We start from the raw sequence: 25540 nt of genomic DNA on the forward strand, positions 1-25540 counted from the left end.
AGACTCAGGGTGAGGGTGGGGAGGTGTCACAGAGGCAGCAAGTGAATGTTAATAAACACCACAGGAGCCAAAGCAGACCAGAGAGAGAGACCAGGAATTAGTCACAAGCTCAGTACCCAGCTGATTACAAGAATCACTATTTGATGTTCAGTTTTCTCTCATATTTTCAATAAGACAATTTTTACCTTTACCTTTATCCAGCTATCTGCCCACCACCCTTCCTCCAAAGATCAGTTAACAGCGCTGGGTTTTCTTAAAAAGACACCATACTTAAGACTCCGAGACGACCACTCTCACTAGATCACATACTTATTTTATAATCTAGTAAGGAACTGCATAGGTATTTTTTAAAAACTACTTACCTCATAAATAAGGTGACTCTCAAAAAACATCACTTATTGGTACATATCATTACCTCCCCGTTTTGCGAGGCAGAGAAAATTAGGCACGGAGAAGAACCTCACATTTAACTAAATAAAATAGCCAGGAAAGAATGTGTCCTTGCTTTTGGTCTGTCCTGGGTCTTTTCCCATGTTGTTCCAGATCTTTTCTAATGCTAATTTTTTCCTTCAATATTGAATTCCAAAGTATAGTTTTGAGGTTTTGCAGATAGGACAAAGATATGCAGGTGTTACCAAGCCTCAAAAAAAAAAAAAAAAAAAAAAAAAAGAAAAAAGAAAAGAAAAAGAAAAAGAAAAGAAAAGAAAGAAAAAATAAAAAATTATGGTAGGAGCCATGGCAGCACACTCCTGTAATCCCATCTACTCTGAGGTTGAAGTAGGAGGATAGCAAGTTCAAGGCCTGGACAACTTAGAGAGACACTATCTCAAAATAAAATTTTAAAAAGGCCTGGGGATGTAGCTTAGTTGTTGAGCACTTTCCCAGCATGGCAAGACCCTGGGTCTAATTCCCAGCACCACACACACCAAAAAAATACTATGCAAACTTTCCTTAAGTTCTCTACTTGAAAAAAAAAATCCTCTTACTGTTTTTTCTTTTTTAATTTTTCCTTTCTTTCTTTTACTCATTCAGTTCATGAACTAATAGGAGATCTGGTATATTTGTTTTTGTTTTTTTTTTAGTATTTTTTAGATGTCAATAGACCTTTATTTTATTCATTTATTTAAATGTGGTGCTGAGAATCGAACCCAGTGCCTCACACATGCCAGGCGAGCGCTCTACCACTGAGCCACAACCCCAGCCCGATCTGGTATATTTGTTACGGTTGTGGCTGCTGATTGTTTCATCAGCAAAGCTTGACTTTTCCTAAAACAAAAGGCAAGGAATGTTTTCTAGAATCTTTCACAGCTAAGAAATATCAACTTCTGCCAAATGTAAACAAAGGTGTTCTGCCTCCTGTCTATGCATAATATATACTTCATCGTCAACTAATGTGGAGTCTATCACTTCAGAGTTTTATTTCAGTCAGAATAAAGAAAGTTCAACTTAGGAAAGGGAAGTCATCAGGGAAAGAGAAAGAACCCCATTTTTAAAAGCTACCCTTTAAAAGCTCCTGCTGTGGATTGCCCACAATTAAGGTAAGATGGGAGAGAATCTGGTTCTATGTTTAGAGAAATTTTGAAAGATAAGGCGGGTGTAAGATTGTGAGGAGTTGCAGGGAATGGGAAGAGGGATGGGGAAAAATAAACAAAGTCTGGAGGGGAGAATGGCTTTTCTCTCTGGGGTCCGAGTAGTTAGCATTTCATTCATTCTCTCACTCACTCACCCAACAGACTCATTTTGATGAAGATGTATCAACATATTCTTTCCTATGCCTTCTTTGAGATAAACACTCATTACAGGTGGCAAGCATTTAATTTCCTTGTCTCCCCTGAAACAGGCAGATATCAAAGGACAAAAACAACTTCCTTTTAATAGAATTTATGATACCAAAGTACACTCCAAAAGAGTTTGGCTGTTCAAAAACCACCCACACACCAAATGATGACTTGTAAAGTCCTCCGTCAGTTCTACAAAATTCTAAGTACACTCCAGAAGAGTTTGCCTGTTTAAAAACCACCCACACACCAAATGATGTCTTGTAAAGTCCTCCATCAGTTCTACAAAATTCTACATCTAATTGCTAAAGAGCCCACTTGATGCTGTCCTGAAGGGCTCCTCCTCCCAAGCACTCCTTGACTGGCTTCCAAACCAGAAAGGTCCTTGAATTTCCAGACATAAGCCTTTGCAAGAGCCCCACATGTTTGGACTCTGAAGGGAAACCCTCAGATGGGCTGCCAAACCCTACACAAAGGTCACTGGTTCCCAACTTCCCCAGGATCCCAGAGAGGAGAGAGGGGCCTCTACAGGGAAAGGAGCAGTCCACAGGTTCAGGCTAGTGGTTGCAGAGCTTCGAAGTTTCCGCCCTTCTGTTATCAGAGAGAGAGAAAGGCCAGAACTCTGAGCAGAAACCAGGCAGGAGTCTGCCTGTCCCCTTCCAGGTACAGGACATTACCACTCAATACTGATGTGACACTAGGCAGACATAGGCTGATGGATACAAAACATGCCCCTCTAAGGATTCCTAAGGTTTGCCATCCATTTGATTAATTATAGCCATCTGACAAAAAGTCAGAATAGTGCCGTCCCTCTCCCCAAGAGGCCTGCCTGTAGAGGCTTACCAAAATAAAATGGAAGTGGAGAAGGAGGACTCCCTCAGGGGTCTCAGAGCTCCTCCTGTCTTCCCAGCCACACATGCCCTCTAGAGTTGGAGGATCACTGATTTGTGGCCTCCAGTGTTCGGTGGGAACAGTGTTCCTTAGTGTAATGCTTCATCTCATTGCCTGTAGGACATTGTCACATGCATGATGTCCCCCTGTTCATTTTTCTGCACTAAATCCTACAAAACTTGCCAAAAATTCAAAGATGAATGCTCAGTGCCATCACATCCCTAATATTGTATCTTTCCTGACATTTAGGTTTGAGCAAAACTTCAGCATTTTTAAAACCAGCTTCCACATGTGCCTTGATTCTCTATGTCTTTATACCTATATTTTAGACTCAGGTGATATTTGCCCTGATAATCTGCAGACTTCCCTCTTCTGAATCCTGTTTTAGAAGTCAAAGAGCCACAACAAAGTCCAGTTTTCTTGGTCAATGATTATCATCCTTTGCATCAAGTCAACACACCCCCTTTCCATGCTGAGGCCTTCAATGGGCAACGTCCTACCCACCTCTCATGTCACTGCCCCACTACTCCCTCATCCATTTGTCCAGCCTCAGCCATCCCAGTCTTCTCTCAGGCACGCCCCAACTCAGAAAACTCCCCCCCACCTCATTCTCAATATTCACTCTCTCAAGTCCTTTTAACACAACTGAAATTCCAGGCCAACAAAAATATTCCCCACACCATACAAGTCAGTTCTCTATAAAACCCTAAAAGTGATCACCCCATAATGCTCCTCTCCTGCAAACAAACAAAAACACACAGAGAATAACAGAAAAAACACACACGTAGCTAAAGTAAACACTACTCTTCATGTCTCCCACAAGTTCTTTGAAAGCCAACACCATGACTTCTTCGTGAATTGCCTTACATGACAGTTTAAAACAAGCTGAGATTAATTGAATCGATAAGCACTATTTGTTCACATTTTTTCCCATGTAATTACACCTTGACATTCCTGCAACATCAGGTACAGCTTCCTGTCATACCCCATGTGAATATCCACGGAGAGAAAGGGCACCAACTTGACTGTTTTAAGTGGTAAAGATGCCATTCCTCTGATATCTTCAAGTTTCCAGTAACTCTGCAATATTAAGTTAGTATGCCAAGATTTAAGAAAGCCATGTAAGACTCACACAATCCTTCAAGAAAAGTAGCTTAATGGTTGCCAAAATCTATCTCCAAAAAACTATTAAAGCAAGAATTCAAGTCCCAGGGCTCTTTAAAGTATTCAGAAAAACCTTCAACATAGGTAATTGAAAAAACATACTCTGTCCTAATGGAATCCTCATCTTTCTAAAGGAAACAAATTCTGAAGCCAATTCAGTATATGGAAATGTCTAAAGAATAACTTTTTTCTTTAACTTGGAAAAGTTAAAGAGCAATAGAATCTACAAATCTTTCCCTAGTCTAACTTCCCTTCATAAAAGAAACAAACAAAAAAAGAACAAGAAAAGATGTTATTCAGAAAACCCTCTAGTTAAAGCAAGATTACACAAAGGACCTGTATCACAACATCTTTACGAGAGAGAGGAACAAAAGAAGTAGAATCTGGTCTTATCAAGACAACATAGGGAAACATAGTTAGCCTGATCTCATACCAGGTCAAGGGACTACAATGGCTACTTAAAAATGTCACCTGGTTCATTCAAAACAACAGTCCTGTACAGTAGGAGGCATTGCTACCCCATTTTACAGGTTAGGAAACTTAAGTCTGAATCTGGGTCACTGCTTCCAGTCACTGGCTCACCTTTCAAAACCAATTATTCCCAAATGTTTTAAATCTTATCATTTACTTCACAACCATTCTGGAAGTTTAACCAAAAAAAGCGGCACACCCCTACTACAGATGAAATTGAGAAAAGTAATTAACAAAGTCATCTCATCTGTATGGTAACATTTATTTCAAATAAGCCCCAATAGAACTGGGATGCTAAAGCTCAAGCAGGATGTCATGAGCCCAGCCTTCATGTGACTGTTCTCTCTATTTTATCTAACTCAATGTGTCTTTCTTTTCTCTATTGAAAAAGTAAGATGTACCACACATACAACTGGATGCTCTTCTGAGCACTGCAATACTAATTTGGAAGTGATACTGGCATCAAAAGTGTCCCTTGCAATCATCCTGGATGATCACTTTATCTTCTATTTGCCATTAACAGTGAAATGCAAGCAGTAATTCTTGTACTTATCTTGTAGGATTGTGATGGGAAGATAGCATGATAAAATATGCTTTGGAAGAATTTAACAAAATAGCTTGAATCAACAACATGTTTAATCAGTGTCTAAGCAGTTGGTGTCCTTTGTGCCCTCACCTTTTCAATATTGTCAAAAATCTCTTTCTTTAAAAATAACAAAGGAGAAACATCTTTACACACCTACTTAAAATCCTTCAAAGGCAGCCCACTGCCCAGAAAAAAAAAAATTCAAACTCTTTCCAAAGGAAGATTTGGTCTTTCTAAAAAAAAAAAAGCCTGTATCTCACCCTTCCTCTTCAGTAACAAGGCACCACCTGTAATGCCCCCAGCATGTTATACTCTGTGACACATGGGTGACACATGTTATCCCTTCTGTAATGAATATTCTACTCTACCCTACTCAGATACAAAGATACCTTCTCACTGAAACCTGTCCAGACTGATGCCCACACACAGGAAGTGTTAGGGGTAGGCTCCTTAAGACACCACGCCTATCGTATTGAAAAGTAATCCACGTTCCTACCAAACTATGAGATCCTTCATGGCAAGAGTATGTACTTTCACAGTGTCTATCCCAGTAATGACCTAATAGTTCACTGGATGGTTTACTGGATGACTAAATCTCAACTATGTTTAAATATAAGTGATTTATTTTACACATATACATATATAAATACATCACACCTATGATACAAGTTTTTTAAAAAGAAGAATATATAATCAAGTATAAGTCTTGGTGACTTCTAGTTAGTAGAATTATAAATAATGTTTTCTTATTTTCTGTTTTTTGAATTTTCTATTATTGGCATGTGATAACAATTTTAAAGCAATTGTCTGACTTATAAACAAAAATGAATGAATGAAAGATAATGGTAGAGCCTAGTCATATTTTTCTTTATATCCTCTCTAACCCTCTACCCAGCCCAGTGGTCTGCACAAAGATGCACAATGTGTTTGTTTCAACTGAAAAGATTCTGTAGACATAACTCACATGTCATATCCATGCATTTAAAAAGTTATATAATATACAAAACTAAATTTTACTTAACCAAAAACCTGAATGGCAAAAGAAAACCCCAAACACAAATTCTAATTATTTTTACTTCAACAAAGCCTCTGCTTAGTATAAGTTATAGAAAATAGTCCTCTTCCTCTAATCCTAGACCAAGAACTACCACCATCTTGAACTAGCTTCTTAACCTCTTACGGAGGATATGTGATATCTTTCTATAGCTAAGAAACACTTTAATGAGTTAAAATACATAAGAGTTTTGCCCTTGGAGTACCTTATTTTATATTCAGGTCTAATTTCATAAGAGGAAGCCCTTACCTACACCCAAGAATGAGTCTGTTTGCCATTTACCAAATTGCCTTGACCCTACCCATTGTCCATTTGGAGTACTTCAAATCTTGCTCCCAGGATAAAAAACTGGAGCCTGAATTGTTGTGATCTCTCCAGGGAGAGACTGTAAAACACACTGTGGACAGTCTCCTATAAACTAAGGAATATGTAAACAGGTATCTGGAGGGCAATTTGGCAATAGCTTTAAAGTACCTTAGAAAAACCAATTGTCTATCAATTGTGATTTCGGGAATGTCAACTAAAAAGATGGTGCAAAGATAAAACTTTTTGAAAAGTACCTCATGGTAGTATTTATAATAATGAAAACATGGAAATAACCTTAATGACCACCAGGAAAACTGGTTGAATAAACTATGGTAAACACACTGAAGGGAATGTTACACAGCCATCATACATGATGTTATAGAAATATAGTTATTGACATCAAAACATTTGGAATATACTATTTGATAAAAAACAAGTTATATAAAAGTATATGTAGTGTGAATCCATTATTATTAATAAACAGCAATAATGTACGCATAAAGAAAAACAACTCTGGAAATGTGCCTACAAAAATGTTTAATAGTAGTAGGAAAATGAGTGCTGTTCTTTTTAAAATTTCCTGTACTTTCCAATTTTTCCTTTAATGAACATATAATTAGAAATAATTGCATACTTAGAGGTGATTCTAAAACTAAACAAGCAGTAAACTGCCTGTGTTCCCAGGACCTCTGGCATCTGCACTAGGCAGTCTTCCTTGCTAAAGTGACCACGTGAATGAGCCTCAGAAGACAAGAAAAGACACCTCTGAAGCCACTCTTCCAAGCCACTTCAGTTCTGAGGCCACCAGAGGAAACATCAAATTCGGCACAGGGCAAACTCAGAAGAAATTAGGAGCCAGTTCCTGGGTTCCAGTTAAAAATTCAAGTCCATCCCTGGATTCGCTCAGCGAGGAGCATCGCCCATCACTTACCTCCTCCGAGGGTGGAACCCCACGCTTGACCTCCTCGTAAGCTCCCACCTGTTCCCAGGTGGCCAAGAAGGCGTGGGTGGGAGTGAAGCTGGCAGCTGAGCTCGGGAAGCCTGTGCGCACGTAGCGGGTCGCCAAGCCCAGCACTGCGGGGGAGGTGTCCTGGCGGTACAGGATCCGGCCCCTTCCGCGACTCGTGTCGATATCAGCCAGGAAGGGGGCGATGGCGGGGAAGTCTGTGGGGAAATCATCGTCCACATATTGGGTCTCCCTGGGGAAGTCCTGGGTGGAGATGATGCCGTTTGTGCCTACCTGGGAGATGAGAAAGACAAAAAAGGTGACTGACGGTCATTCCAAGCAAAAGGGAGGCCAGTCGTGTGCGCTCACCCTGTCCCGCAGGGAGGGAAGGGTCCTGCTGAGGGAAAGAAGCCTCTCCTTCCTCATGGCCCGAGTCCGGGTTCAGGGCTACCCGCGCAGCGACAGCCGCGATCCCACCCCTACCCCTACTTCACAGCGCGTGCCATAGGTCTAAGCGCCCTAGAACTTGTCCATCTTCTCACGCCCCGAACAACCCTGGAGCTCCAAGCCTCGGGGGAGAAAGCCTGGAGAGCGAGGAAGGAACACCCCAGCTCTGCAGAGGTGCACCACCTTCTCACCGTCCTAACTGCAAACCTTTCTGATCGCCTCGGCAGCCCCACCTTCTTTTCTGCCCGGTACGCTACGTGGCTGCGAACAATTCTTAAGTCTTCCTCTCCGGGTAATTCTTACCACCGCAGGGGTCAGGCAGCAGCATCGCTGCAAAGCCGCGTCCCCTGGGGAAGAGCCCAGAGTGCGGACTGTTTCCTTCCTTCCAAAGGGTCTGGGTGAGATGGCCACTATATTAACCCCTGCGAAGAACCTAGAGAAATGTGCCGACTGGCGCACCAGGAGCGGGCTGAACTTACGTAGAGGTTGTTGAACTGGACATCGTAAAAGCGCAGGGGAATCTCCAGTTTCACCGCGGCTGAGCTTTCGTCGTCGCCTTCCTGCAGGAGCTGGTCTCCCCACGATTCCCCATAGGGGAAGAGCTCTCCTGGGTTCAGCGCCGCGGCCCGCGACAGAAGCAGCAGCAGCACCAGCAGCGGCGGCGGCGGTGGCGATGGCAGCGAAGGCCGCCTGGCCGCCTGTTCCCCCGGCATGCTCTCTCCGCCAGTGGGCTGTCCCGCGGTATAGAGCGTCCGGCCTGCCTGCGGGTCCACCAGCAGCCAGCCTCGAACCTGGATCTCCGCAGACGCCCGGGAGGGGCGGGATTGCAGGCCCGCCCAGCGCACTGATTGGCTGAGGCTGTGGGCCTGGGACCAATCAAGCGTTCTGAGAAAGTTCGACAGCGGCCACTACATCTGGTTCTCGTTAAATTTTCTAAGGCAGCGGTCTCGGGAGCGGCGGGGCTGGCGAGGTAAAAACCCTGGCCAGGGCTGTTCAGGGCTGCTTCTTTTCCTCCTCCGTTCCCTGAGAGCTCCTGGGGTCACCTCCGCCCTCCGGTTGGGGCTGCCCGGCGGCCCCGGTGTGACCCGCCCCCGGGACCAAATGGCCTAAGAGGACCCAAGGCAGCGACGCTGCAGGAGATGATCTAAGCGCGAAGGAGGGACCCCCGGCGGCGTGTGCAGCTGCTGGCTGACGCGACGTTCCCGCGCCAGACTGGCAGAGCAGGGGTGGGTGGTGAGGTTACGCTAGGAGGTTTGCGTCCTGCCCGGGGGTCCCAGGCGCCCCATGCCCTTAAAGCAGGCCCTGGGAAAGAGGCAGAGGGGCATTGTCGTTACCTCCTCCGCCACTTCGTCCCACCCAGAGAGTCCCTGCGGAGAAGCGCGCCTTTGTAAAAGCCCTGGGGACTGATTCCCAAGTTCTGTTTCGTCCTCCTCCGCAGGTCAGACCGCTGGGTAGGACTCCTCCACGCCCTGAAATGCCCGCGTGACCAATCGGTACTGCCCTGAATTCGACTGTGAGATGCGCTCCATTTGGGGCACAGGTTGAGGTATCCCTTTGGGGCACCGGGCCGGAATGAGCGAGGCGCTGGGGACGGAGAACTTAGTCTTCAGCCTGCGTTTTGCGACCATCCTAGCTGCTCTCAGGGCGACCAGGGAGCCGGTAACCCGAGCTGATCTGCAGGACTGGAAACCGCAAAACCTGGAGAGCAGCTGTGCGGGTGTGAGAGAACCCCATGCACCATAAACATCCCCTTTGCGAAGCCTCAGGAGCCGGACGAGATTTTATTACCGTTTTTATTATCCAGAGCTTGAAATTTCCCAGATAGTCTGTTTTCTCTCTCAGACCCCCAATGGGATCCTTAGAAACAAAGGTATTTTAATAGAAAGAAGCAAACGCTTGGAAATGCCTTACAGGACTCTCCAAAGACAGATTTCCCTTTGCAGGTGTTTGTTCCAGCTATACGAATCCTTCTGGACCCACAGGACCAAACACTAAAAACCTTGAAGACATCAGACTGTGAGATTCACAGAATCAAAACAAAGTGGAAAACTAACCCAAAACAGTTTGCTTCCTGAAAGTTATATATTTGCTCTTGACAAAAACGCATTTATACTTGCACATGTATTTTCTCATTTTTCCAAAAGTCAGGTGTTTTCATTTTACTGAAGCCAAAACGAGGGCTTAAAAACACGAGATGACTTGTACAATGTCTTCTTAAATTTCTCTTTGATACAAATTCCTCCACTGGCTCCCTATAGTTTTTCCTAATCTTTCAGTTCTGCATGATAATAATAATACCTAGTATTGATTGGTGGCACTAAACTAGTGGAGCAAGTGAAATTCCAAGTAGTCTCCCCCAAATCCCAATTCCCTGGCGTTCATCACCTTGTATAAGCCCCGCCCCAGGAGTATGTGCCGTCCTTAGGATTTCTGACCAATAGAAAGAATGTGGCAACAGTGATGAGAAGTCATTCATCGATTACACCACACACGACTGTTCGGTATGGTTAGCAGAGCCTCTGTCAATGACTCTTGAGGAAGCCAGCTGTCATGCCTGGGGCTACACATAGCAAGGAACTTAGGGCAGCCTCTGGCCACCAGCCGGCAAGTAATTGAATTCTGCCAACAGTCATGTAAGTGAGCTGGAAGCAGATCCTTCCCCAATAAAGTCTTGAGATGACACCTCAGCCCTGGCTGACTCTGATTGCAGCATGTGAGAGACTCTGAAAGAGAGGATCCAGCTAAGCTGAGCCCAAATTCCCAACCCACAGAAACTGTGAGAATTATAAATGTATGTTGTTTTAAGCCTTTACATTTGGGCTCAATTTGTTATATAGCAATAGATAACTGAAACATCTAAATACTATTTTAAGGAAACCTCTAATAGGTTAAAAAAAAAAAAAAAAACAGTTATTGTTACAGGGCTGGTATATTCCAGAACCAAGATTTGAACCCATTTCTGTGTGATCTTTAAACTTCTCCCTTTAGGCACTAAATTGTATTGCCACAAGGCCTTTTACAAAGTTGCTGTAGCCAACCTCTATAAACTCTTCTCTTGCCATGGCCACCCTTCAGTTGAGATTTTAGCTCTGAAATGCAACATACAGTTCTATGATGGAGAATATCCTCATGTACTAGTTCCTTTACCTGAAGTCATAACTCCCAGTCAGTCTTAAACCAACACCCACTCAGCCTTCAAGACTTAACTCAAAACTCTCTTCCTTTTGGAAGCTTTCCTGGCAACTACAGTCTGTTAAAGAAAGAAACCCCTTCTTACTCTCACGTGCCCTGTGCTTGCCATGTTCATGTCCCCTGTCACACACATCCCCTTAACCCTGATCTCCTCAGGTCCCCCTTACCACCACCAATGCACCCCAAAGGCAGAGACTTTGTCTTATTCAGTACCCGCCACAATGCTTGCCTCCCTCTTGCCTGGTTTATCAGTTTAAGAAACATGTGTCAAATAAGTGAAGGCAAGCAAGCCAGCCTGGGACTAGGACCTGTATTCGCTGGCTCAAAACACAACATTCTTTCCCCTCGACCACCTTTCCTGCTAATCTGACCTGACTCTTGTAATCCTCTTTACCAGGCTGCCTAGCAACTCACCTACCACTGCTTTCCAGTTTTTGTCTTTCTTTCATTCATTCATCCATTCAACGACTATTTCCTGCAAGTTTGCCTTAGCAAGCACAACTCTGCAAGAAATAAAGAGGTGCAAGACCTGGACCTTGACCTTAAAGAGTCAATGATTTGGTTGGGTAAAGAGCATAAACCTAAAAAAAAAAAAAAGTAAGGCTGAAGCATGCATTTAACAGCAGAACAGGCCACAAAAGGCCTTTGAACTGAAAGGATGTCACTAGTTCTGAATCTGATGCTGAGTACTGAGAAATGAATCCAGTAGAGAAGAGGCTGAAATAAGTAGTCTTGTTTCCCTGTCTGCATAAAGTGGCTGAATTCTTGAAATATGAGGCTTTAGACAGCTGTGCTTAAGCAGACATTCCTTTGAGCTTTTATTCTAATATTATTTTTAAACGACTCAGTGGCACCAACAGAGAGGTTTCTCCTTTAAAATGTCACTTTATGTCTTGGGGAAAAGAAAAAAAATCTGTTATAGCTATTTCACTGGTCAAAGTAAATACTGAAGAAACACTTCTCTTGTATCCACAGCTCCCTTTGCAAGAGTAGAATTTCCATGACCTGCCAGCCTTACTGAAGAGGCAGAGGCCCCTTTCAGACTGGAAGATATAGAGGACTTCTAGAGAAGTTTTTAGCTCTCTTGGATTGGGTCCTCCCAATAGACCAAGCATTGCTTGAGAAGAAAGACTATTTCAATGTAGGACTTTCCATCCCAAGGCAGGATGGTACCAGAGGCCTTGCCAATAGACCTCAAAAGAGTCTCCACAGTTATAAATATACTTACAACTATAAATATATTTTCTGTGGCTACATTTCTGTTGCAAATACCAAGGCTTCGAGAATGATGATACTTCCTGTTATTTTAATCAAGAGAATGAAACTCCACAGTGTGGCAAATAGATGTAGGTATTTAAGAATAAGTTCTATGTATAGCACTGACCAATGCATGTATGTGTTTGTATTGGAGGTGGGCTTAGCAGAAAATGTCCCAGTTCTCATAGCACACAGGGATTCTTTGCATAACTTTACTATCCATTAAATTCCAGGGTGGGTGTGCTAGCATGTGGAAAAAATAGAGTTGAGCAAATTAGTATGTCTTTTCAGATGCAGGCTTAATTGAAATTATGTTAAGCCTAAGAAAAACCATGGAGTGAGAAAGTATTTGAATTAAAATGTACAATCTGAAGAGACCCTGAGTCTTCCAATCTTTTGATATGAATCACTGACTATGTAAATTTACCATGACATTTTTAAGTATAAAGAGGGTTAGTGTGTGTGGCAGACACTTTGGGATTTTTTTTTCTACACAATCATTCTCTTTTTTTCCCTGGTTTCAGAAATTCCATATTGTTTAGGTAAATAAGCCCAAGAATAGTGGGCTCCTCCTTCAGTACTGATGGATGAATTAAGATTGGTCAAAGCCAATCATAATTACAGTACATTCCCTCTCCTTATCTGCAGGATACGTTCCACAGATGCCTGAAGCTGTGGGTGGTATGAAACTCTGTATATGTGCTATCATTTTTCCTGCACATACATTCCTATGATAAAGTTTCATATTCAAAGTACATAGAAAGATATTAACAACAATAATAAAAGAGAATAATTATAACAATATGCCTTGATAAAAGTTATTTAAAACCTATGAATTGTTTATTTCTGGAGTTTTCCTTTTAATATTTTCAGACTATGGTTGACCATGGGTAACTGAAACCACGGATAAGGAGCTCCTGTATGCCTTTCTCCTTCTCAATGATACAATATCCTGTTTCTTCCACCTTTTCCTTTTTGCCGACCCTTTCTACTCTGCCTTTACATACATTCCAGTCTTACCTATAAAAACAAAAGTAAATTTCCCTATGTTATAGTTTGGATGCTGGGGGCAAAATATAATACCCAAGGGCACACCCCCAAAAGTTTATTTTGGCTTATGGTTTCAGAGGTCCTGTAAAAGTACCTATGTTAATGCAAGAGGTGAAATTATTAAATGATGACTGCTGTACCTGATCAATGGTTTGACCCATTTAATAGATTAATAATCTGAATGGATGTACTGAAGGCAGGTGGGATGTGGCTGAAGGAAGCAGGTGTCTGGGCGCTTGCCCTTGGGGATCATATCTTGTCTCCCTAGCTTCTCATTCTCTTTACTTCCTGGCTGTCATAAACTAAAGAGCTTTCCTCTGTCACGCCCTTCGGCCACAATGTTCTGCCTCACCTTGGGGACTAGAGGAATGGAGTCCATTTACCATGGACTGGAACTCTGAAACCATTAGCCAAAATAAACTTCCAGCTCTAAGTTGTTCTTGTCAGGCATTTCGGTCAGCAACAAAAAGCTAACTAACACACCTGACTTTCTATGCCTCAGTTTTAGTTCTTTTACTTTCAAGAACCTCTGTTGAAAAGGAATTGCACTTGCTGGCTTCCCTGCTTCACTCTAATGCAAAAAGAACCTTTCTACATCCATCAACAGAGGGCTCAGGCAGAGCAGTGAGATTAGTGTAAGACCAGCAGGAAAATCAGATGACCAAACCCCATAGGCTCTTTCCAGTCCTTCCTTACTGGACCTTTTTGGTATTTGTGATCCTACTGAGGATTCATTTCTAGAAATTCTCTAGTGCCTTGACCTCTCTGACTATTTCACTGTGATATCGCCTGTGAGTGTCTCATCTTCTGTCTCTACTGTCTAAAAACATGGCATTGCCATAGGCCTACTGCTCTTCTTCCTCCATGGTGTCCTTGAATGTCTTGATTCTTCTTATGACCATGTTTCCCACCTATGTTCTAATGACTCTCAATACATCCCTACCCCTGAGCATTCCCTTGAGTTTTGAACTTAATCCTATTCCTTGCCAAGCAGCCCCCTGAGATTACACTGACACCACATCTGATCCACCGCTCAGAATTTCTGAGTTTTCAGTTTCTTCTCATGGCAATAATAGTCACTCCTCCTTTGTTTCCACTCTCCTCTCAGGTCCTCATCTTCTCTCACTTGCTAGCTTTTGTGGAAGAAATGATAGGTTACTTACCCACTGCTTCCTTCTAACCTCCTCCTTTCTTTTCCACATCTATTAGGGAAGCGATACTATTGCTTTCTTAGCATACCTTGCAACCATAGGTAGCCATCTGATATAATCCTGACCTAACTACCAGAAATCTACTGGAAGGCTGTTGGTCTCTGGAAGGGCTTTACATAGATGAGAAATGGAATCATCAGATCTTTCACCATTCTTGCTGCCTTAGACATAGATCCAATGTTTTGAGCTTGGCCAGCCATCCTCTGACTATGAAAAGACAACTTTGAGGACAAAAGCACAGTAGAGCAAAACACAGAAAGGAGATGAATATCTAAACCAGCCAGTGACTGTCACCAAATCCCTTGTTATATGAGAAAACAAACCCCTATTTGCTTAAGCCACTGTTATATGCAGCAGTTCTCAACTTTTACTGATACAGTCTGCCCCTAAATCCTTTCTCCACATGTATATAAAAATACATATATTTGTGTGCACGTGTGTATATACATGACTGTCATACACTCCTGCTTTAAACCCTCTCATAGATCTCTCACCTTTAAGGTAAGACAATGCTGTCCATCAGGCCTGGGAAGGCCCACTATGGCTTGGTTTCTGTCTCTCCTCTTGCTCTTTTCTGCTTTGCATCTTCAGAATGCTTGGCTGTTTCTAATTCTCCATCCATGCGACAGCAGGACCCTGTTGTGCCTTTGTGTGTTCCGTTCCTTGCCTGGTATATTCATCAACTTTTTGTTGCTGTGATCAACATTTCTGACAAGAACAACTTAGAGTTGGGAAAGTTTATTTTGGCTTATGGTTTTAGAGGTTCAGTTCATGGTCAACCAACTCCATTGCTCTGAGCCCAAGGTAATGCAGAACATCAAGGCAGAAGAGTGTGGCAGAGAAAAGCAGCTCAGCTCATGGCAGCCAGAAAGCAGAGAAAGAATAAGGAGCTGGGGGCAAAATATAATCCCTGAGGGCACACCCCCAGTTACCTAATTCCTCCAACCACAGCCCATCTGCCTATAGTTACTACCCAGTAATCCATTCAAATTATTAATCCATCCAATGGATTAATTTACTAATTTGGTTCAGCTCTCTCTCATAATCTAATCATTTCACCTCTGAACATTGCTATGTTGGTTGAAGAACACATGAGCATGTGGGGGGACACCTCATATCCAAACCATAACATCTAGTAAGCCTTCCCATCATCTGTGGATCTCTTGTTCCCTTCTGTCCTCAGTTCAGACCTGAGATCATGCAGATAGCCTCCCTCTGCTTGGGCTCCCACTAACAACCTCCCTTCTATGTGTGCCTTATACCTGGGCATCCCTTGCCTAGATTCCTCACCTAAAATACTGAGAAGGTCTAGTTACATCTATCACTTCAAGTAGTTAAAGGACTTCAAGAGTAGTTTTCATGTAACGGTATACCTTTGCCTTCCTTTCTTCTTGTGCTCTCTTATCTACTCATTATCTACAATTCAGATAGTTTCTTAACATGAACATAGGAAAAGAAAGGTCTTAGAAATGTATTCCTTGATAGTCCCACATGGCCAACGGAATGTGAATCAGCCCTTGGGGACAGGGACTGTATCTTCCTCCTTCTGTCCCTCATGGGTCTAGCATAGTACCTGTTACAGTGGCTGTTCAGTAAGCCCTTGTGGATTTGAATTGGAAAAGAATGCTGTAAAGAAACCATTTTTTTTACTCCTACACTTTTTCCTGGACAATTCATTTCCTCATTCTCTGCATATTTGTTACATTCTGTATCGTTACTAGAAAAAAAACAGGATTAAAAGTTTTGGGCTTTTATGTTAGCAGAAGAGAAACTTCCACTGTTAATTGTATTTGAAGATGCGATTGCTAGTGGCGTTATTCCCCTTCAGAAAGAAAAGGGCATAAAGGACAATATCACTCTCTTCCCTTTTGCAGTTCTTACTAAAAGAACAGGCTGAACCATACAAGTTAGCACTTAATGATACAACATCAGTATCTGTCTTCACAAGACTTCTCTACTCACCCAGACCATAAGTTCCTCAAAGGTCCCACCTTTTACTTCCTTTAAGATTTCTACAGCTACCTAACACAGTGTTGAGTAAATAAAGGCTGGTCAACTTCTAATGAATTGGGAGACTGCCCAAGAGTGACATCAGGATGTGCTGTCTCCATTGGGCAGTGACTGTGGTCATGTTTCCAGAGGCTGTTGTCCTTGACTCCATCTGGGCTTCTTTCCTAGACAAGCTGCACTTCTTCCCAAGTTGAGTCACCTCATTTCTGTTGCATGTAACCTACTGGCCACTGTCACTTCCTCTAGAAGTTGGTGCATGAGTCAGAACAATGCTAATGAAGCCAATAATAATAATAGCAATCCTTAATTGAACCTTTAGAATGTACAGGGCTCTAAGGACCATCTATTCACTATTTTATTCCTGCAGTGAACGTGCCCCATTTTCAGATAAAGAAACTGAGTGGAGAGGGATTAAGTAACTTGACCAAGAACTCAGCCAGCAGGGTTAAAACCACAATTCAAACCCACTAATCTGACTCCAAGCTTCCACTGGCTCTGGTTGACCAGTCACCTTGCTCAGTAACATGGTCATAGATTCTGTCTCTAATTCTGCCAACGTGATGAAAGAATTTGTTCTTGTGTAAATTTATAAAGTTGGCATTGTATTATCTCTGTTGAACGCCATCACACGAATGTTTAAAACATTCTAAATATCTGGCCAGGTATTATAATCCCAAGGGCTCAGGAGGCTGAGGCAGGAGTTCAAAACCAGCCTCAGCAACTTAACAAGGTCCGAAGCAACTTAGGGAAACCCTGTCTCGAAATAAAATTTAAAAAAAATTTTAAAAAGGCTGAGGATGTGGCTCAGTGGGTAAGTACCCCTGGGTTCAATTCCCAATATAAAAAGAAAAAAAGAAAACAAAATTGTAGATATCTGAACTTTATAGAGAAAACATAATACAATACCCTTTAAAAAGTTTACAATCTAGATTTGATGATAATAGCTTTTGTTTATTAAGCATTTATTATGTAATAGGTACTGTAATATATTTACAATCTTTACTACAACCTACCACATAAGGAAAATGAGATTCTGAGAATGTAAGTGACTTACTGAGGTTACAACAGCTAGTAACCGAATAAGGATCTGAATGGTCCCAAGGAGCCACATCACACATAAGTATAGAGAACGCTTCATTACTCCGGTGGCAGGAACGTGATTAATAGGATATCCAGAGTGACTGTGAAGTCGGAAATGAATCAGAACTTCTCTGAGCATGATCACCAGACATTACAACAAGAACAATAACAACTAAATGAAGAATAGAGAAATTTGAAGGCTTCAAAAACTCCCCAATCTTTGCTTCTATTGATACAGACAGATCCCTAAGCAGTGGAAACTCATATCAGACACTGTTCATGCTTCTTCCTCCTGAAATATTGTTGCCTAGATAAACATGGACAGGAATAAGTTTTCATATTCTAAGTGATGGAAAGAGGGCCCGTACTGAGGCTGCTCTTCCCTTTCTTTTTACAATGGGCATGCAACCTGAGAAAGATACTCCACGGGTTGCATAGATGTATTTCCTACCTGCCAAGAGAAGGTCCACTGTTCTGGTTGCTTGGCTTTACTGCCAAGAAGTTGGAGCAGAATCACCTGGGATATTTTCTAAAATTCCAGCGTCTAGACCACAACCCAGGCTGGTTAAATCAGAATCCCTGGGCTCAGATTCAGACATCCATATATTTTGGTGTTTTCTAGATGATTCAAAGTATAGCCAAAGTTGAGAACCACTGTTTTAGAAGTGGATTTTTCTTTGGTCAAAGTATTGATCGACTGAACCTACTTTCAACACTTTTTCAAGATAAAATGGTCTCATAGCTGATGGGGCAAAGCAGTCAGATTCAAACAAATTCTTTTAATTTAAATTTTTACTTTCACAGACTGGATTTTGATTCACTGTTTCATTTCTGTGGTAGATTCATACCATTCATGTAATCATACATGTACTTAAGGTAATATTGTCTGTCTCATTTTGCTATCTTTTCTTCCCCCACCTCCTCCTGCCCCATTTTCCTCTACATCATCCAAAGTTCCTTCATTCTGCTCTTCCCCTCACTACCGCCCCACCTCATTATGTATCATCATCCACTTATCAGAGAAAACATTCAGCCTTTGGTGTTTTGGGCTTGGCCTATTTCACTTAGCATGATATTCTCCAACTCCATCCATTTACCAGCAAATGCCATCATTTTATTCTTCTTTATGGTTGAATAATATTCCATTATGTTTATATACCACAGTTTTTTTATCCATTCATCAATTGAAGGGTATCTAGGTTAGTTCCACAATCTAGCTATTGTGAATTGAGCTACTATGAACATTGATGTGGCTGCATCACTGTAGTATGCTAATTTTGAGTCCTTTGGGTATAAATCAAGGAGTGGGATAGCTGGGTCAAAAGGTGGGTCCATTCCAAGTTTTTTGAGGAATCTCCATACTGCTTTCCAGAGTGACTATACCAATTTGCAACTCTACTAGCAATGTATGAGTGTGCCTTTTCCCCCACATCCATGCTAACACTTATTATTGCTTGTGTTCTTGATAATAGCCATTCTAAATGGAGTTAGATGAATTCTTAGAGTGGTTTTAATTTGCATTTTTCTAATTACTAGAGAGGATGAGCACTTTTTCATATATTTGTTGATCACCTGTATATCTTCTTCTGTGAAGTGTCTGCCCATTTCCTTAGCCCATTTATTGATTGGGTTCTTTGTATTTTTGGTATAAAGTTTTTTAAGTCTTCTTAAGTTTTGGAGATGAGTGCTCTGTCTGAAGGGCGTGTGGAAAGGATTTTCTCCCACTGTAGGTTCTCTTTTCACATTATTGATTGTTTCCTTTGCTGAGAAAAAGCTTCAAACAAATTAAGAGACTGAACAGTCAGTATACTTTGTGGGGGAATATATGCTCTTACCATCTCTGTAGCTCATTTCTTTGGGGAAGTAGAATGATCCCTGGTCTAGTCTTACTTCTGGAGAAATAGAAGAAAGAAACAAATCTCCTAACTTTTCTCAATAATATTTCAACTCTGTTAGTGTACGTTTCTGGCCTGTGTGGCTTCCTTTGATGAACCACGCTGAATACTGCCATGTCAGGCACCAGGCAGAGAATTTGGTCAGGAACTAACCAAAATCCAGCCCTCAACCATATTTCCTGGTGACACCTGATCTTTGAGGCACATTCTAAGGGACTTGTCATTTCTCTATATCCCATCCCTGTATTAACCTAGATCATCAGAAAATAATGTCCTTGAATTATATTATTTTACCCTCTCCCAAAGAAAGATCTCATCTGAGAAAAAAAATTTAATTTTATGCTTTCATTTTTTATAGTAGGTATTCACAAGAAAAACTAACTTCATGTGCATTTGAGATTCTTTTTGTACAGCTATCCTCAAAGACATCTACTATTTTAATGAATTTTCTCATGTAGGGTTTACAAGAAAGAGGCATCCTAAAATTTAGGACCAGGATTAAGTGGGTGCCTCTTTCATTAGATTTTGAGAAACTGTATAACTCCACAGAGATCACTTGGTGCAACAACAAAACCTAAGAGTTTAATCCAGAGCTCTTTTCATCCTAGAAAAGTACTTTAACCAACTATTGGTTCTTCAAATCATTGTCCCAAGCCCTGAACATGCCACCTTCACACCTGCTCAGTCCTCCTCATGCCTTCCATTGCTGTCCATCACACCACCACGTCCCCAAACACCAAGCTGGACATGACTCCCTCCTTCCCTATCACTGTCCAGTTACAAGTACCAGAGGTCAAAAGATTCATGAAGATCAATATTTCATCTATTTCTCTCACAGATATTCCCAGACCCTAGAATAACATATAAATGTTCTATACATAACATTGAATGAATGAAGTTCATGGTTTACTTCCTGCAAAGTCTCTTGCCTCCTTTGCATTCTTACTGCCATTAAACAGGTACAATCGTCACCACCTTTCCTGTCAGAATGTAAAACTCACCGTCCACCTCATTTCAGCCCACCCCCACTCCTGTGCACATGTCCAGTCTGTCAGAGTTCAACTGTTGCTGATTAAGCATTCTTAAATCCTTGGGGATGCCTCTTCCTTGCTCAGTGGAACTCCTTGATCTGGCATCAAGATGAGTGTTTGATAGTATTCTTGTGTCTGCTTTCAATAATAATTACACAGCATGAAAGAAGAGAAGTGGGATCAGAGGCTACACCGTGGCAGCTACGAAGGAAGAATGAAGGACAGGGTCAGCGTGAGGACAAATGACCTATGCACCTTGTAGGCTGTGGGAATGAAAAGAGGCTATGTACGTGAAAGCAGATTAAGACACTAAAGCACCACAGATGGGGACATTTTATTTGTCAGTAATAGATGTTCATGAGGATAACCCTGAGTCATTTAAAAAAAAAAAGGTGAAGTATTTTGACATATCAGAGAAAGAGTTGATTCAATTTAGAAAGACTTCTGTTATAGGTTCTTGTTCATAATCTTACTAGTTTATAGCAATGCTTCGTTTACGGAGAAGTTTATAATTTACAATGCATGATCTCACATGCATTATCTCATCTAACTCATTCCAACATTCTTGAGATAAGTGTTAGTATCCTCATGGAAAGATTTGGTGACATGCCCGAAGCTAGAAAGTGGAGTACTTGTTGTAATTTGCACTGTGGAATTTTGTTTGTTTGTGGGCACATTCTGTATCTCTGTGTTATCTTGAACTAAACCACAGGCTTTGATGCTTAATGCGATGCCTTAGTCACTCCATCACGGTGTCCCTTCTCTCCACCGCCATCCAGTGCCGTAGATAGTTTTGGAGTGATCATCCACTGTACACTATCTGGAGAAGCAGTACTAGTCAATTATATATGATATTTATCAACCATTTCATGATCCAGGTGAGTATGCATGATTTTTTAAAATTCCTCCTAGGAACTCTTTAAAGAGAATAAGATTAGTATCTCCTTTTATATCTATGAAGGGAAACTCAGAGAAAGAAACCTGGCTGTTACACAGCTTCTAAGTGGTGAGGCTGAGTGGTAGAGTGTTTGCCTAGCATGTATTCCCAGCACCACATATAAATTAATGAATAAAATAAAAGTCTATCAGCACCTTAAAAAATATTTAAAAATAAAAGAACATCTGGCCACCATGCCCATCCCTCCAGCTGCCATTTGAAAGACTTATTTACACAGAGCAGACCTTTTACGTTTCTTATATTTACAAACTCAAATTTGCCCATGCCTGAATCATCAATAAGTCCTGTGAATCACAGGACTCTTTTTCAGACTGATCTGGAAAATGAGTTGCAAAGATCAGCCTCCCAGGCTGGGCCAGTTCTGTTGTGCTGTTGCTTTTGTTTCTCTCTTCCCTCCTCCTCCGTTTCCTCTTGTGTTTGTGTTCGTTATTGTCCCTCCATACTACACACAAACTTAAAAGGGAACAATAACTGCAAACAGTACTTTCATTTTGCCAAGTTCTATGCGAATTGCTAGAGATTATTCTCACGCTGCCTTCAGATGGTTACAGGTTAGCTTTTGGAGCCCCAGCAGGTATACACACCTAGGTCCAGAAAACCGTCAGAGGAGAGAGAACCTTGCCCTGGCTGCAGAGCACCTTTTTATTCTCAGTTTTGATAGAAGGAAGGGGGTTAAGGAATTTTTTTAAAAACATGATCAACTAATTTGATTATTATCTGATCAATGGGAGAGAATCCTCAAGTATGAAAGGGGAGCTGCCTGATGTCCCAGCTTGATGGACATCGCCCACACTGTGGAGTGTTCATACGTAAGGGGAGTGTTGACCTCCCCTTCATCTAGTTTGCATCTATCTGGAACTTCCATGCCATGGATCCGAACTCCCTGTCTTTCCTCAAGTAACAAGAATCGCAGTTAATTTATACTTGGCAACCATCTTCATCAATTTAAAAGGTGTTTCTCTTAGAACCCAAAACATTTACAGGATGAATTAATACTTATGGAAAGATTTTTTAAATAACATATTAACTAGATATTTTTCAGTAGCATATTTCTTTCTTTCTTATTTATTTATGCATTTGGGTGATACCTGGGATTGAACCCAGGGGTGCTCTAGCACTGAGCTACATCCCTAGCCTTTTTTTTTTTTAGAGACAGAGTCTCTCTAAGTTGCCCAGGCTGGCCTCAAACTTACAATCCTCCTACCTCAGCCACCTGAGTCGTTGGGATTATTGGTGTGCACCACCAAGCCCAACTGGCCTGTTTATATTTTTTAAGTTATTTTTAAATTCATATACAGTAAAATTCACTTTTTTGGTGCATATAGCTCTATGAGGGTTGGCAAATGCTTAGAGATATGTAGCCATCACTACAGTAAAGACACAGAACGGTTCCATCACCCTAGAACCTTCCTTAGTGCTTCCACTCTCCTGGTGCCACCCCTGATCCCTGGATGCCCCTAATCTGTCCTCGAACCCGACAGTGGCTCCTTTTCCAGAATGTCATGTACCTGGGAACGCGGTCTGCTGAGTCTGGCTTCCTCCACTTTGACAATGCACTTGAGATCCCTCCATGGAGTTCCACATGTCAGTAGTTTGTTCCTTTTTACTGCTGAGCATGGCTCCATTTCACAGGTAGACCCCAGTTCATCTGGCCACCAGTCGAAGGATATGGCGCTGCTTCCAGATGTTGCAGACAGACATTCAGGTCAGAGTTTTGTGTGAAAGTCAATTTTTCTTTCCTTCTTCCTCGGAGTGGAATCGCTGAGTCATATACTAAGTGCATGTTTAATTTATAAAAAAAAATTTTTTTTAAAACCTGCCAAACTGTTTTCTTGTCATCTCCACCAGCATTTAGTGCTGTCATATTTTTTATTTTAAATAAAATAATAGATAATAATAATAGATAATAATGATAGATGCACAGTGGTATCACATTATGGTTTTAACTTGAATTTCTCTCATTTTAATAATTAATCATGAAGTAATGTTGAGCATCTTTTCCTGATTATTTTCCACCTGTACATCCAGATGTTAGTCTGTTTTATTTCAAACATGATACATGCTCTTTATTTAAAAATTAACATACTATAGAAATATATTTATAGGACACAAGTTTCCTATGATAATTTTAGTTTCTAGTTATAGTTACTACTAATAAATGAGTGTGTATTCCTCCATATATTATATGCTAATACCTATTATTTTTGCATTTTTGGTAAAATCACATACCACTTAAGAACATGTTCTTATCAAACATAATGATCTCGTATAGCTTTTATATCAAAATAGATAGATTATACGGATCTAGCCTATTTTTTCTTGTGACTTTGTAATATTCAATTGTATGCTTTATTCAGTTCTCTATTGTGTTTTATTTTGCAGTAGAACACAAATTTACTGTTTTGAGGTCAACAAGCACATTTTGAAAATTCCATGTTTCAACATTTTATTCCTAGCATATTCTAGTAAACTCTTGAGGTTGTACAAACTTCATGACAAAATTACAGATTGCACAGTTCCCAGCTTTGAATTGAAAGTTATGTTGTAGCAATAAGAGGATTTTTAAAGATGTGACCAGTTGAATTGTGTGGAAATATGGAACAAGTTCCTGTTAATTTCGTGTCCATGTCTTAAGCAACTTGGAGTATGAGTAGCTGCAATATCATAAGGAATAGCAAGACTCCCCCAAAATTTATTACACTGTATTATCACTCCCTTGGGTTTTCCAGATTAAACAAACTAATTCTGGTATGTACTTTCAATTATTTCATTTAAAGGCAATTCCTTTCTGCATCAATCTCTCCTATTAATTCTCATAACATTCTCATGGGAGGCCAAGTCCTATCAATGTCCTCTTTTTGATTTATATGATTTATTTCTAGTGACTTAACCTTAGACCTCCGTGTTTGCTTAACTTTAGAGAGATAAAGGGAAAATACTGGCAATATGGTCATCCTTAAGAGGAAGATTCTTTTTGGTCTTTTTAGCCATAGATAGGCATATTTAATCCTAGAAGGCTATACAGAAGTAGGAAACAAAAAAGGAAATATCAGAGACCTTATTGAGCATTTCCTCTCTCTCTCTTCTCTTAAGAGTATTTAATCTTTTTGTTTTCTAAGCAAATCTCTTGCAGCTGCTTAGTCCTGTGTTCGTGCCAAGGACCCTTTGTTTATACTAACTGCACCCAAAGAATTCTTCTTACACAAGTTGTACTACTTAAGCTCTTTTGCAAGCCTCGGGCTTTATCACATCCATGGGGAAACAGAACCATACTTTTCTTTCTCAACATTCCTTCTGGACAAAGGAGAATGTCGAGGATTTAATTTCTTAAATATTAAGTCTTAACCTAATACCACTTGTGATTTCCACGTATCAATGTGAGAAAATTTGCTAAAGCCTGTGGTTTTTACCATTTCCTCGCAAACTGAATTTAGGGACTTGTTGAAAATTTAATCTATCTTGATTCAGTTTATCTATCCTAACCTTAATATCAGCAAGGACCAAAGAGTCTAAGAAACAGAATAAAACAACCAGATCCAGTCCTCCTGAGGAGAAGGACCGGTGCCAGATATCTGTCCGTAAGTTCACAACTTCTGTGTTCCGTGGAAGGCAATCGTTTTAAATGTAATTTAAAAGCCTTCAAGGAAATTTTTTTAAATGTGTGTATCTTCCAGGCCTTTTGTCCCTCCATCTTCTTTCCACCATACCACAATTGCTTTACCCAGAATACCCAGATTTAAAATGTTTCAAATGTAGCCAGTCACCCTGATGTTTGCTATCACTCAAATTCAGGTAACTGATACTTCCCTTTTACCTCCCTCCCCTGCTAGACTCTTGGTGGGTAAATGTTTGCCAGAGCCCCACTGATAGAGACCAGACTTGGAGTCAAATAAATCTAGGTTGCACCCAAGTTCTGACACTTAGTAGGGTACCCTAGACAAGCTCCTTCAGTCATCTGAGCCTCCCGTTTCTCACTGGTAAAATGGGGATAATCGTACTTAGGCTAAAGGACCATTAAAAAAGATTAAGATAAAGTATGTGAAACACTCAGAACAGTCCCTAGCAAATAGTAACAGCAAACAAAATGACAGTAATTATTGTTGCTATTAAAAGTCGGAAGGATTTAAATCTCAGCTGGGTCCTATGCATTTCACATCTCTTGAGTAACACTTAATGAAGATATGAATAGGATGTTAAAGTGAATTTGTCAGTC

General features: G+C 41.1%; 1 protein-coding gene across 3 annotated transcripts in view; it reads right to left on the reverse strand.

Moving 5' to 3' along the window:
* Nid2 (nidogen 2) overlaps positions 1-8905 on the reverse strand; it is a 61651-nt gene extending 52746 nt beyond the window's left edge. For 2 of the 3 annotated variants that reach the window (XM_047540749.1, XM_047540748.1), the window contains exons 1-2: positions 8123-8905; positions 7182-7490 (exon numbers count right to left, since the gene is read on the reverse strand). In XM_047540749.1, the coding sequence (XP_047396705.1) occupies positions 7182-7490; positions 8123-8356 (543 nt within the window). In that variant the 5' untranslated portion in view covers positions 8357-8905. The remainder of the gene's footprint in view (positions 1-7181; positions 7491-8122) is intronic. The other variant, XM_047540747.1, reaches the window with a different exon arrangement.
* Positions 8906-25540: the final 16635 nt, after the last annotated feature.

The sequence above is a fragment of the Sciurus carolinensis genome, chromosome 2 (assembly GCF_902686445.1).
Source record: "Sciurus carolinensis chromosome 2, mSciCar1.2, whole genome shotgun sequence".
NCBI classification, from domain to species: Eukaryota; Metazoa; Chordata; class Mammalia; order Rodentia; family Sciuridae; genus Sciurus; species Sciurus carolinensis.